This window comes from Leptodactylus fuscus, chromosome 5 (assembly GCF_031893055.1).
Source record: "Leptodactylus fuscus isolate aLepFus1 chromosome 5, aLepFus1.hap2, whole genome shotgun sequence".
NCBI lineage: Eukaryota > Metazoa > Chordata > Amphibia > Anura > Leptodactylidae > Leptodactylus > Leptodactylus fuscus.
In genome coordinates, this window is record NC_134269.1 from 30025311 (window position 1) to 30041149 (window position 15839).

Here is a 15839-nt window from a genome sequence, read left to right on the forward strand (position 1 = left end):
ATTTACCATCATTCATCAGGACACAAAAATACGTTTATACCGCAACGTCGTGCAGACTGGAACACAGTGCAGTAATGCTGCATAGACGAGGATAGCCTTAGGTTTTCTTGGAAAGTGCTGGTTCTCCTTATGTAGCTAGTCTTACAAGCAATGCTCTATGGGAAAAGTTATGCAAATTAGCTATTGTCTCTCTTGTTTCAATAGTTTGTAACAATGTAGCAGTAAAATACAGTATATTATACAGTCCTATGAAAAAGTTTGGGCACCCCTATTAATCTTAATAATTTTTAGCTCTAAATATTTTGGTGTTTGCAACAGCCATTTCAGTTTGATATATCTAATAACTGATGGACACAGTAATATTTCTGGATTGAAATGAGCTTTATTGTACTAACAGAAAATGTGCAATATGCATTAAACCAAAATTTGACCGGTGCAAAAGTATGGGCACCTCAACAGAAAAGTGACAGTAGATCCTCCTTTTGCAAAGATAACAGCCTCTAATCGCTTCCTGTAGCTTTTAATCAGTTCCTGGATCCTGGATGAAGGTATTTTGGACCATTCCTCTTTACAAAACAATTCAAGTTCAGTTAAGTTTGATGGTGGCCGAGCATGGACAGCCCGCTTCAAATCATCCCACAGATGTTCAATGATATTCAGGTCTGGGGACTGGGATGGCCATTCCAGAACATTGTAATTGTTCCTCTGCATGAATGCCTGAGTCGATTTGGAGCGGTGTTTTGGATCATTGTCTTGCTGAAATATCCATCCCCGGCGTAACTTCAACTTCGTCACTGATTCTTGAACATTATTCTCATGAATCTGCTGATACTTAGTGGAATCCATGCGACCCTCAACTTTAACAAGATTCCCGATGCCGGCATTGGCCACACAGCCCCAAAGCATGATGGAACCTCCACCAAATTTTACAGTGGGTAGCAAGTGTTTTTCTTGGAATGCTGTTTTTTTTGGACGCCATGCATAACGCCTTCTTGTATGACCAAACAACTCAATCTTTGTTTCATCAGTCCACAGGACCTTCTTCCAAAATGAAGCTGGCTTGTCCAAATGTGCTTTTTCATACCTCAGGCGACTCTGTTTATGGCGTGCTTGCAGAAACGGCTTCTTTCTCATCACTCTCCCATACAGCTTCTCCTTGTGCAAAGTGCGCTGTATTGTTGACCGATGCACAGTGACACCATCTGCAGCAAGATGATGCTGCAGCTCTTTGGAGGTGGTCTGTGGATTGTCCTTGACTGTTCTCACCATTCTTCTTCTCTGCCTTTCTGATATTTTTCTTGGCCTGCCACTTCTGGGCTTAACAAGAACTGTCCCTGTGGTCTTCCATTTCCTTACTATGTTCCTCACAGTGGAAACTGACAGGTTAAATCTCTGAGACAACTTTTTGTATCCTTCCCCTGAACAACTATGTTGGACAATCTTTGTTTTCAGATCATTAGAGAGCGGGCTGTCCATGCTCGGCGACCCTCAAACTTAACTGAACTTGAATTGTTTTGTAAAGAGGAATGGTCCAAAATCCCTTCATCCAGGATCGAGGAACGGATTAAAAGCTACAGGAAGCGACTAGAGGCTGTTATCTTTGCAAAAGGAGGATGTACTAAATATTAATGTCACTTTTCTGTTGAGGTGCCCATACTTTTGCACCGGTCAAATTTTGGTTTAATGCATATTGCACATTTTCTGTTAGTACAATAAACCTCATTTCAATCCTGAAACATTACTGTGTCCATCAGTTATTAGATATATCAAACTGAAATGGCTGCTGCAAACACCAAAATATTTAGAACTAAAAATGATTAAAATTAATAGGGGTGCCCAAACTTTTTCATAGGACTGTATAACCTGGAGTCCAGACCCTTGTCTGTAGGGTTTATACATACGTTGTAGTTATGTCACATTTGAAGGGTGAGGAGCTATAGGGCAAGTCATTGTGATCCCTCAAGATGGCTACAAGACTGTGGAAAGCGGTGGGAGCACTAGGTAGGGGATGGACTGGACAAAATGGAGATAGAGAGGGCATTAGTGGAGAAGTGTCCTGGGGACAACACTTAAGTTTAGGTTGGGAAGTGTCCAGGGAGGTGTATTGGTGGCAAGATATATTTGGTAACTCTCCCGGAATGTACAGGAGGCTCCCGAAAAAAGAAGAGACCTCTGGACTCCCAGGAGAGCTAGCAAATCGTCCAGACCCTGACAACTGTCTGTTAGTTTGTGTGTGATCAGAGTAAGTACTAATGTCACTAAAAGGGGTGCGGACGGAACATTTTTGTAGTCACGTCTCAAATAGAGGCAGGGCATGCCCTCAAAATGAGCAAAGTCTTGTGGAAAGGTAGGCATGGCCTCCCCCCCCGATGCACTTTGCCGCCCATAACACTGCCAACAAGAGTGTCTAAGTTGCCACAGGTGACCAGAGGCTGAACGAAACAACACGGCAACATAGAGAGGTGAGTAACCAGATTCATAGTCACATCACGTCACAAGGCAAAGCGCCGTAAAACTTACAGAAACACACAATGTATGTAAATTTAGATAAACTTAACTTCCCTTTGTGGACAGTCCTATAAGAAATGGGACTGTTAGTGGGTACCTTGTCAGAATTACCCCTGGATTCACCACCTAAAAGTCCTGGAGGAACTAAGTATTCACAGACTCCCTGGATAACCCCTTTAACTTGATCGAATAACCTATCTAGTATGTGGACATGCTGGGTCCTCCAGAGTCAGGGACACTCTTTGTAGCTCCTCTGGCTAATAAAGGGGAAGATAATATTTATAATGGCAGGGAAGGTGTATACGGATGACGTTCTATATCCAGACTAATATCCCAAGACAAGTACGCCACTCGCTGGGAATGAGGAGGTTAAGGCGGCTTCCTGGGCGGCCTGATCATATTAGAAAATGATGACATGGATACAACAGAAGCAGTTCAGCTATTAGGAAGTAAGGGCCAGGAAAAAATCCTTTGAGTGCCGCATCCGGCCTGCGGGCCACCTGCTGGATAGTTCTCATATAGGATAGCATACTGCCAGCTACAGCTATTACAGGACACCTTGGGTGGGGGCGCTCACACACGGGGAATAGAATAAGTAACACACAGGCCACAAGTGATGGGGTGCATGCGGTATATATTTGGCATCACACTTTTTACACCAGAGTATTGTGCCATAAATGAAGATAGATAGATAGATAGATAGATAGATAGATAGATAGATAGATAGATAGACAGGAGATAAATAGATAGATAGATAGATAGATAGATAGATGATAGATAGATAGATAGATAGATAGATAGATAGATAGATAGGAGATAGATAGATAGATAGATAGATAGATAGATAGATAGATAGATAGGAGATAGATAGATAGATAGATAGATAGATAGATAGGAGATAGATAGATAGATAGATAGATAGATAGATAGATAGAGAGATAGATAATAGATAGATAGATAAATAGATAGATAGGAGATAGATAGATAGATAGATAGATAGATGATAGATAAATAGATAGATAGATGATAGATAGATAGATAGATAGATAGAGAGATAGATAATAGATAGATAGATAAATAGATAGATAGATAGATAGGAGATAGATAGATAGATAGATAGATAGATGATAGATAAATAGATAGATAGATGATAGATAGATAGATAGATAGATAGATAGATAGATAGATAGATAGATAGGAGATAGATAGATAGATAGATAGATAGATAGATAGATAGGAGATAGATAGATAGATAGATAGATAGATAGATAGATAGATAGATAGGAGATGACAGATAGATAGATAGATAGTAGATAGATAGATAGGAGATAGATAGATAGATAGATAGATGATAGACAGATAGATAGATAGATAGATAGATAGATAGATGATAGATGGATGGATAGATAGATAGATAGATAGATAGATAATAGATAGATAGGAGATAGATAGATAGATAGATAGATAGATAGATAGATGATAGATAGATAGATAGATAGATAGATAGATAGATAGATGATAGATAGATGGATAGATAGATAGATAGATAGATAGATAGATAGATAGATAGATAGGAGATAGATAGATAGATAGATAGATAGATAGATAGGAGATAGATAGATAGATATGAGATAGATAGATAGATAGATAGATAGATAGATATGAGATAGATAGATAGATAGATAGATAGATAGATAGATAGATAGATACTGTAGATACAGATAGAGATAAATCTGTTAATGTTCTCTTATGTGGCAGTTCTCTAGGACTTCAGAGGATACAGAGCTGCGAGGCCTACAGGGACTCATCACTAGTCGTCCTCCTTAGTATTAGTATGGAGTACATGGCGATGTGTTTTGCTGCCTGAGGAGGAGGGGGCGCTGGGGGACCCCAGTCTTTTTAGCACGGACATGGTGTACAAAAGACTATGTGAAATGAACTCAAGGTGACACACAACAAGTCTTTTATAAAAGACATTATGACAGAAGAGACACATGAACGCTGTCAGTATGAGATATTACAAGGTCGATTGGAAAAAAAAAAACATGAGACTTCTTTTTGTGCCTGCAAACTCCTTAGGACTGCCTGCATATATAATGAACTACTCTGAGAGCTTCCTCCAGAGACTCAAGACTGATAGTAGGAGCCCATCAGTCAGCATTACATCATGACTCGAGGAGGGGCCGTGCACTCGGAGCACTGGAGGGGAGTATTGGGAAAATTCAATCACCTTATCAGGATTATACTTGGCATTTGTCATCTGCGAGTACAGATGCAGCAGAGTTGAGTTTGCTATTGAATACCAGTATATTAAGTGGAGTTTAACTTCGACTTGGTCATACATTTCATGGGAACCTATCAGGACAATAGGGGGCACTAAACCATTCACAGGTCCTTAAGACCTGTTGCAGTGTCATCTGTACCCACATTAAAAATGGCAGGTACCTAGAGATAACTCCAGCGCATACACACTGAAGCAGAGGTGTATTCCACTGGCATCACTAAAGAAGTGCACTGAGTACAGCTGCGGGGTAAGTGTAAAGGTTTTTTATTTTTAATGCAGGTACAGATGGCATTTAAACAGGGGTGGTTTAGTGCCCCAAATTATCCCAACAGGGATTCTATCATTAAAATTGTATTTTTTTCTGCCTAACACATAGGAATAGCCTTAAGAAAGGCTACTCTTCTCCTACCTTTAGAAGTCTTCTCCAGGCCACCGTTCAGTAGAAATCCTGGTTTTTGTCTGTATGCAAATGAGTTCTCTCGCAGCACTGGGGGTGGTCCCCAGCACTCAAACAGCACTGGGGGCGTCCCCAATGCTGCTAGAGAACTCTCCAGCGTCGCCTCAATCTTCGTCTGGAACGGCCTCTCTTCACGTCTTCTTCCGGTGCTGGGTTGAAACTACACATGCCCACTGGCCACAAGAAAATGGCCGCTTACACTCACTGCGTAAGCAGCCATTTTCTTGTGGCCAGCAGGCATATGCAGTCGGCTTTGCCCGAGGCCTAGAAGTTTGAAGCCAGCTCCGGGAGAAGACGCGAAGAGAGGCCTTTCCAGATGAAGATGAATGCGGCGCTGGAGATTACTCTTGCAGCAGGGGTGCTGGGGCCCACCCCCAGTGCTGCGAGAGAACTCATTTGCATACTGTCAAAAAATGGGATTTCTACCGAACAGCGTCCCGGAAAAGACACTAAAGGTAGGAGAAGAATAGCCTTTCTTAAGGCTATTTTGACGTGGTAGGCAGAAAAAATACAATTTTAATGATATAATCCCTTTAAGGTTACATCCACATTGGACTTGTCTGCTGATGATGTAAGCAGTGATGCCCCCTTTGTGCCAGGTGACCACTGTAGCCAATCAGCAGTGACATCTTTACTGACGTCAAAGCAGTTATATGCCGTTTGTGATGAGGTCACTGCTGTGGCCTGTGATTGGCTGCAGTGATCACCTGGCACAAATGGTGTAATGTTTTTTTATGTTATTGGCTCCATTGGCAGAAATGTTAATTCTTAAAGACAATACATAGGACATCCCCTTTAATTCCAAATAACAGTTCCATAGTGTTCATGTAATACTGTCATATGGTGCTTACATAATGCAGTACAGTGAACTCAAAGAGCGTCTAAGTAATACTATTGCAAGTAATACTGTTATACAGTGCCTAAATAACACCACAGTTGTAAGTCAAGTGTGTAGTGGGGTATTTAAAGGGATTGTCCAAGACTACATATTGATGTAGTCACCCCCACATGACTGTGTTGTGCTGTTGCAGCTCAGTTCCCATTCTATTCCCAGTTGCAGACTCCCAACAATCTCACATTTATGACCTGACCTAAAGATAGGCTTCTAATACATAGTCTTGGACAACCCCTTTAAAGCTGGTGACTCCCAGACTACCTCACTTATTTTGCCTATGCTAAATAGCTGTATGACCACAATACCTCCCAATATATTTTTTCAATGTAATACTTAGTTTTCCCTGCGGAGGCGCTGTAGGAAAACTGCATACCTGCTGCAAGGTTCTTTAGATTCAGATCGGCTGTCGGAACCCCTCAGATCTAATATTCTAGTCTTGTGGCTGATCCCTTTTAGGCTTAGGCCCACGTTCTTAGCTGCATTCTGCAACGTAGGGCCTTGGCCTTAGGAGTCTACCGAGTCTGTGCTTCAAACAGACCAGTGACTGGCGAACTGGCCTGTGAAGTAGAAGGAGGGCTTACCCTAACAGCTGATCTGTGGGGATCCCGGGTGTCAGACCCCCGCCAGTCAAATATTCTATCCTAAGCATGTCATGAATATTTTAGTCTCGGAAAACCTCTCCTACTTAGAGTGCAGCCCTAGAGATGTTAGCGGGGCCCTGTCCTAGGTGCTATGGAGGCCTGTAGTAGTCCTGCCGTCAGCAGATGCACAGCTCCGCTGCAGGGCTTTTTATGGCAGGTATTACTATCTCACTTCCATTAGTACAGGAAATGATGCCGGCACTTTCCATACTCCAAAAACTCTGCTTACAGATGTTAATGTATCTGCAGAGTTCTTTTGTGTATTTATATATCGTATCAATAGGAACTATTTATTTAAATATAGAATTTTTCTACCTGCATTATAGCAGGGGCGGCTTTTGGTCATATGGTGGTACCTCTCCATATGGCAGCATCTGACGCTTAGTTTGCATAGGAATCAGCAGCAGATACTGTGATACTTGCAAATAATTAGTCCATATAGTTCTTAACTATGAATCTCCAAATAATAGCGCCATAGGCTAACTAAATAACACCTTCATACAGTTGCACATAGTGGAAACACTGCCATACACTGCAAACAACATATACTGGTTAGGTGCTGAGAACACACAATGCAGAAGTAACTACTGCCCTATAGTGCTCAAATAATACATAACTCTACACATAAGGGATTATATCATAAATCTATACGCAGGGCCCCGTGGCGATCTTTTGACATGGACCCCCTCCCCCATCCAGACCAACGCCGAAGACCTCAACCAACGGACCCCCGCATTCCTGCGCGCTCTATTATGCCCCATAGTGGCCACTGCACACAGTATTATGCCTCATAGTGGCCCCTGCACACAGTATTATGCCCCATAGTGGCCTCTATACACAGTATTATGTCCCGTAGTGGCCCCTGCACACAGTGTTATGCCCCAAAGTGGCCTCTATACACAGTATTATGCCCCATAGTGGCCCCTGCACACAGTGTTATGCCCCATAGTGGCCCCTGCACACAGTATTATCCCCCATAGTGGCCCCTGCACACAGTATTATGTCCCTTAGTGGCCCCTGCACACAGTATTATGCCCCATAGTGGCCCCTGCAGACAGTATTATGCCCCAGAGTGGCCCCATGCACACAGTATTATGCCCCATAGTGGCCCCTGCACACAGTATTATGCCCCATAGTGGCCCCTGCACACAGTATTATCCCCCATAGTGGCCCCTGCACACAGTATTATGTCCCTTAGTGGCCCCTGCACACAGTATTATGCCCCATAGTGGCCCCTGCACACAGTATTATGCCCCAGAGTGGCCCCATGCACACAGTATTATGCCCCATAGTGGACCCTGCACACACTATTATCCCCCATAGTGGCCCCTGCACACAGTATTGTGGCCCCTGCACACAGTATTATCCCCCATAGTGTCCCCTGCACACAGTATTATGCCCCATAGTGGCCCCTGCACACAGTATTATGCCCCATAGTGGCCCCTGCACACAGTATTATTATGCCCCATAGTGGCCCCTGCACACAGTATTATGTCCCACAGTGGCCCCTGCACACAGTATTATCTTCCATAGTGGCCCCATGCACACAGTATTATACCCCATAGTGGCTCCTGCACACAGTATTATGTCCCATAGTGGCCCCTGCACACAGTATTATGCCCCATAGTGGCCCCTGCACACAGTATTATGTCCCATAGTGGCCCCTGCACACAGTATTTTGCCCCATAGTGGCCTCTATACACAGTATTATGCCCCATAGTGGCCTCTATACACAGTATTATGTCCCATAGTGGCCCCTGCACACAGTATTATGCCCCATAGTGGCCCCTGCACACAGTATTATCCCCCATAGTGTCCCCTGCACACAGTATTATGCCCCATAGTGGCTCCTGCACACAGTATTATCCCCCATAGTGGCCCCTGCACACAGTATTATCCCCCATAGTGTCCCCTGCACACAGTATTATCCCCCATAGTGGCCCCTGCACACAGTATTATCCCCCATAGTGTCCCCTGCACACAGTATTATAGCCCATAGTGGACACCCATGAACAATTATTATACTCTGGGGTCTTTTCAGACCCCAGAGTATAATAATCGGAGACCCAAGGAGGGAATGCCAACATAAAAACCATTGTTACTTACCTATCCTCGGGTCCGCTGCACTCCTCGGTGGTGTCAGCCATCTTCAATGATGTCCAGGATGTCAAATGACCCGGGACGTCACATGATCTGGGATGTCGCATGACCTGAGACGCAGGCCCCGGTCATGTGACGTCAGGGACGTCATGCAAGTAGGCCCAAAGCCTGCCTGGAGCTGGGAGATGTAAGTAACAGTGTTTTTTTATGTTCTCTTACCTCTCCCAGGTCTCCAATCATTATACTTGGGGGTCTGAAAAGACCCCCGAGTATAATAATAGTGTTTGTGGGGCCCGTGGCGTCACTTACCGATCCCAGCCCCTGCCAGGATTGGTAAGTAAATAGGGCCAGTCACCGGCGAGAGTTACTGTCCTATTAAGGAAAAAAAGAACCTCAGCGGTAGCGGCTGTCGCCGGGCCCCTAATGTCCTGGGCCCTGTGGCAGCCGCTACCGATGCTACCCCGGTAGTTACGCCCCTGTCTATACGGAAGGTAGGTGATATAAATAATACTGCTACATTTACAGAAGATGTCCAGCACTATAACAATTTCTACAAAGAGTGTACCCACATTACCAACCCCTACCATTTCCTTGCCAACATTTCCCTGTTTAACGCTAGTCTTTGATCACAATAAATCCTATATAACTCTGGTATCGCCGTCACCATAATGACCATCATTTGCCATGTCATTTTTAATGTAAAACGAACGCTGTAAAAACAAAATGCAAAAAAATATGATAGAATTGAATGTTTGTTTTTTTTCCTCTCCCACAAACGGTTAATAAAAGCCAATCAAAGCATTAAATGTACCCCAAAATGGTGCCAATGGAAAGTACAACTTGTCATGCAAAGAATAAGCCCTCACATTTGTATGTCAAGAGAGAAATGGAAAAGTTATGAATGTTGGAAGGAAAATATAAAAAAAAAAAAAGTTGCTGAGCATAAATGTCCTAACAAGCCTGCGTCCTTAAAGGGTTAAGCCCAGTCGCCAAGGTTATGAGCGCAGTTCGGCTTTCTAAAACAATTTGCGGCGTTGTTCATCGCCTATTACCGCGCACGAGTCTCCCCTGACATTGTTCGCTTCCTATTTTGCACTTCAGTTTTTACTTTGTAGTTTTAATGTGCTTGAAGAAGAGATTTTGACTGACTGGTCCTTTATAGGGCCTGCGGGATCCTTTGATCTGATACTTAAGAGAAATACAGAGCAGGGAAGCAATGAGAAATGCTACATACATATCTAAGTCATTACAGAGCCGCAGACACTCCCTGTATAGACGGCGTACACATCCTCATCCTAGTGGTGACAGCGGGCCCGGGGGACGGGGGGGCCCGACATTTCTAGGCATTTTACAGAAGAGGATATTCTCTTAGGATGGTTGAATCTTGTTAGATGAAATAATGAAGCAAAGTAGACAGCAAGAGCTGGAGCTGGATCCAGGCTGCCTGCAAGAGCAATGTATCCCCTGTCCAAAGGATAAGGGAAAATTTGCAGATCGGTGGTTATCTGACCTCTGGGACCCCCCGTCGATCACAAGAACAGAGGTGTCATGGACTAGCTGTAGTAGTATCATGGTCTGATAAGTCCCTATCCTTAAATGGGGGACGTGCTGATAGTAGGACCCCCGCCAATCCCGAGAACTGGGTGTTTTGCACCCCAGTTCTGATTAGGGTACAGAGTGCGCCACTCCATTCATTTGAATGGGGACTGTCAGAAATAGCCAAGTACACAGAGCCCAGTAGCTATGGCCACCTCCACACAACCTATAGCTATGCACCTGATCCTGTGCAGCTGCCTTTCCTAAGCTATAGGAATGAAGTACAGGGTCAGGGTGCAAGTTATTGGTGCCCAGGCAGCCCCAAATTGATTTTTCTTAGTGATGACTTGACCACAGGATAGGTTTTCAGTATGTGAGCTGTGAGAGTCTGACAACCATACCCTACAGAGATCAGCTTTTCCAACGGTGTCTGAGCGCTGGAAGCTATAAAAGTGGACAAGGAGCATGTACAGGATCTTATATACTGCTGCTCTTCCCCAGAGCCACTGCTAGACAGTGGACAAGGAACATATACAGGATCTTATATACTGCTGCTCTTCCCCAGAGCCACTGCTAGACAGTGGAAAAGGAGCATGTACAGGCTCTTCTATACTGATGCTCTTCCCCAGAACCAGTGCTATGCAGTGGACAGGGAGCATGTACAGGCTGTTATATTCTATTGCACTTCCCAAGAACCAGTGCTAGACAGTGGACAGGGATCATGTATAGGCTCTTCTATTCTGTTGCACTTCCCCAGAACCAGTGTCAGGCAGTGGACAGGGAGCACATACAGGCTCTTCTATACTGCTGCACTTCCCAAGAACCAGTGCTAGACAGTGGACAGGGATCATGTATAGGCTCTTCTATTCTGTTGCACTTCCCCAGAATCAGTGCTAGGCAGTGGACAAGGAGCACGTACAGGCTCTTTTATACTGCTGCACTTCCCCAGAATCAGTGCTAGGCAGTGGACAAGGAGCACGTACAGGCTCTTTTATACTGCTGCACTTCCCCAGAATCAGTGCTAGGCAGTGGACAAGGAGCACGTACAGGCTCTTTTATACTGCTGCACTTCCCCAGAATCAGTGCTAGGCAGTGGACAAGGAGCACGTACAGGCAAGAACTGCTTCCTCCATCGCTATGCCTGTCTGCGACATGGAGAGAAGACCGTCGTCACTGGTGAATTTCTCAATATGACACACCATATTAGTAAAGCATCTGTCCATTTTTTTTTTCATACCTGCCGATGCCAAGTGCGTATGGCATAAGGGTTGGGTTACTTGATGAAGAAATTCACATATGCATACAACATTTTTGAAATTTAGAAAAAAAACATCTCTCCCCGAGTTATTTGCCAGTGACAGACACACGTCATAGTGCAATGTCACTGACTACGACCACACCCGGGTTCTGCTTACATGTGATAAGACGACTATTGGTGTCCTGATGATGCTTTACTACAAAAATACTGAAAAAAAAGCGGTGAATGTAATAGGGTAACAGATGTATAGCAATATACATAGTCCAGGTTGTGCGCTCACCTATGTACCCACTGATGGGCAGTTCTATGGAATCCCTGCGATGAACCGCTATAGGGCATGTCGGACCATACACATATTCTATGGCGCCTTTTCCTTTTTGAATTTGTGATAAATCTACATCAGAATCTGAAAATTTGTCAAGAATTTTGCTATGGATTCTGGAAAATTCAACCTCAGCATTGAATTGATCTACTGTGGATATGAAATCCGCACCAAGGGTCAGTCCACAGCATGTGGAAGGGATTTGTAAAATTTACACATGGCATAAACACTCTGGTTCGGCCACAGGGTAAATGCCCAATCCCACCGAAGGTCTAGCAAATCCCATTCACACATTGCAGAAAAATACACACAGCGAAATCACTGCGATTTCCAAAACCGTCACGGTTTTGGAAATTGCAGCATATCAACTTATAGGTATGGACACACTGGCCTTAGGTTAAGGTCCCATATAGCAGACCGCAGCAAAAAAACGGAACGTCAACGCGTCACCTACAATAATGCAGCGTCACATTGATCATTATAACTGGTTTGGTGAATTGTGTCCTAGTTGTGTGAATAGATACATTAAAATCTATAGGCACTGGGATAAGCCAAGCTTAAAGGGGATGTCTTATCAGAGGGAATCCCTTAAGGGCAATGTGCTGATTGACCCAGGTACCAATCCCAGCATCCCCGGGACACAGCAGCCAGCCAGGCATTTGGATGAATGGCTATCCTCGAAATACAAGGACGGATCAAGCACACCGGGATCTGTACACTGCTGATCTCCATTCTGTGCATGGGACCCCTCTCTATGACCCCATTAGTAGGTGGTACAGACATAGGTTGTCTTCATAAGACAGATCTCTTAAAGGGGGTGCTCTAATTTCGGGCAAATAAAATTTTTATACTTAGTTTCTCCAACCTGATCATGTCTGACATGGGTGCATGACCTGTTACAAGATGAATACACTGCAACAAACTCTCCACCAATGTCAGCCGGACATGGCCAGGATGTTTTTTAAGACCTGATGTGAGTTTCACTTCACTGACAGTAAGCAGAGATCTTGAAAAAGTAAGTGCTCATTCACACATCCAGGCCCCATAATAACATCCTCAACAGCCCCATACGAATGGATCAATTCCCATGACCGCTGGTCTAATGGCCCATGTGGCCAATCTGAAAAAAAAAAAATAACATGGTCCAACTTCACAGACCCTTCAATAGACTCAAGTCTATGAGGTATCCATGAACACGAGTTACCCTGGGGTGCATGAAACCTTCGTCTGACTATGTATTTAGGTTCAGAAAGGATAGCACATGGCTTAGTATCCATATCCTTATGCTATCTGTGTTGTCCGCTGTCCATACACTTGAATCATTGCGCCAAGTCACCAAAATGGACAGGAATGTGATCAGTTCCATATTTTACAGCTCTTTTCCATTGCCCAGACTCTCATCCATATAAAATACAGATGTGTGTATGGGGCCATAGAAATGAATGGGTTCCTATATTATCTGTAATTGCAGACAACACACTACAATGGTGTGCATGGACCTTAAGGGATTGATACAACGTATAGTAGAAAGTTTCCGAAGCCCCCTTTAAGGGGTGCACTATTATAAGATTAGCCACTCTCTCCGCACTTAGATGAATATCCCTCAATGTCATGTGAAGAAATAATCATTTTTGTTACTTCATAGCCATAAAACACGGGGAAGGCTTCCCGATCCGCCAAAGGACAGCTGCAGATGGAGTTTTATAGTCGGAATATTTGTCATTGGATACAGAATATTACATTCATGTGGAGAGGTGGCTTCAAGTTCAGAAGACATCTACAACCTTCCCCCCTATAGACCCTATATACCCCACCTCTAATTCACTCACCTTAATGAGCATGATGCCTCCACCTTGGAAGGTCCCTGTGCCCTTCACTCGCTCGTGGTAGTTTTCGGACTCTCTTCTGGACCTTCTGTTTCCCAGGCGAGAGGTTCTTTGCTATCTCTGACTTCAGCCTTGCTATCTATGAGTCCAGGCGTTGTCGGCTCACTACCCTTCTGCCCTCCTCCCTATTTTATGCCTCGCTTGAAATACGCCGATCAGCAAACTGGATGGGAATTGACTTGGTTATAGCTAAGCAATGTATAGCTGTGTGGCAGCTGACAACCATATGTAGGACAAAGTCATAAAACATGGGCATGTTTGGTATGTTATGGAATAGAAATATCGCCGGTACTCAAATTCCATTATTCCGGTGTAAATGAGATCTGGTGGTGGATCAATGGACAGTCATAGAAAGTAATCTTAACATTTACCTATTAGATTACAATGCCCTGTTAGGCCCTGTTCACATCTTCCCAGCATGTACAGTGAACACATCCATGCAGGGACGGGCACACGGATAAAACTGATGGACTCCGGAGAGCCGTGCCCTGGTAACCAATGAGCTAGTGATGGTCATTGGTTGTGGCAGAGGCCAGGAGAGTGCGGTGAGTACAACTGTCACTACTCACCACTCCAAGTACTCCGCTCCCTTCTGTGCTCGGCATCGCTCTGACGGAGGCACCAGGACCAGACAAGAAGTAGGAGTCCTATGATACATGCTGGAAACGTACTCACCACTCGCTCTACGGGGCCCATACTGTGTGCGCTCAAGGTATTATATTGTGTGTGCCCTGTGGGAACTGTTGTGTGTGGCACATGGGGGCGCTATAGTGTGTAAGATGTGGAAGCATTATACTATATGGGGCATTTAGGGGACACTACAGTGTGTGTGGGGACTCCCACTATAATATGCCCTCTGTAATAATCCCCAACACCTTTATCTGTAGACCCCCATTAATTCGACATGTGTCCTGCATATCCCGGGCTGGTTTATTCTTCACACTATATACCCATATAGCATATACACTATAGTGTCTTTCCCTTTGTAGAGTCAGATATGTCCATGTATTTTACATTGATTTCCATAGGAACTGTGCAATGCTTCATTTCCCCTGTGGTGGCGCTGCAGGAAAACTGAACACTTGCATTTCACCATAGAGTACAGCAGTCTGTGATTGGTGAAAACGGTTGTCCAGTTATCACACGTGTTGATATCATTGCAGAATCCGTTGAGGAGTCTTCATTTTCCCTGCAGTAACAGTAGAGGAGAAATGGCGCATTTTGTGGCAGCCATTAAAGTCGCTGGACCATCTGTGTAATGCCAGAACGTGCGTTCGTATCGGCTCTCTGCTCTGCACCAATAAGGCATATGGATGGAGGCTGTAAAACAGTCAACCCCCTTAATGGCCTGTGTAATTGTTGGCCTGGGGACTGGAAAACAGATTGTCAAATCTATCAGTCTACTATATAGCCATGGTTGTCCTTCCCTCTGCGAGCCCTACAAGCTACACTCATTGATAAAAAAAAAATCCCGCACCAAGAAGGAGTTGTTGGAATGGAATGAAAAGATAATATGTGTAAGAGATTACAATATTACAGCCAAAGGATAGGCTTATTGGGGAAAAGCACAATGTTAAGGAGGCTCTAGGACCCTGTTGGCGCCTCTGGCCTGGATACAGAATAAGATATACTTGGACATGGAGGGATACAGGCTACATATCCTGCGGTACATTTGCACACAGATGTTGTAGCTGGGCCTGTAGATCCTGCCCACTCATATTGGAATCCTAGCTAGTCCCATAAATGCTCAATCCCTCTGTCCCCCTTATGGAGCCATTTTTTTTTTCTTTGGGGGGGAAGGGGGAAGTAATGTAATAGCAATGTATAGAATCAAAAAATAAAGTAAATAAAAGTTGTAAATCCCTCCTTTCCCTAGAATACATATAAAAGTAGAAAATGACTGAGACATATACATTAGGTATCCCTGTGTCTGACAGTGCCCAGTCTACTGA

General features: G+C 44.1%; 1 protein-coding gene across 8 annotated transcripts in view; it reads right to left on the reverse strand.

Moving 5' to 3' along the window:
* The window catches only part of ANK1 (ankyrin 1), a 183494-nt gene that overhangs the window by 112679 nt on the left and 54976 nt on the right, over nucleotides 1–15839 (reverse strand). Inside the window, exon 1 of one of the 8 annotated variants that reach the window (XM_075272757.1) lies at nucleotides 13831–13946. The exons of the other annotated variants lie outside the window; for them this stretch is intronic. Within the exon in view, the coding sequence (XP_075128858.1) occupies nucleotides 13831–13842 (12 nt within the window). The 5' untranslated portion in view covers nucleotides 13843–13946. Of the gene's footprint in view, nucleotides 1–13830; nucleotides 13947–15839 lie in introns of those variants that run through there. 8 annotated transcript variants of the gene reach the window in all.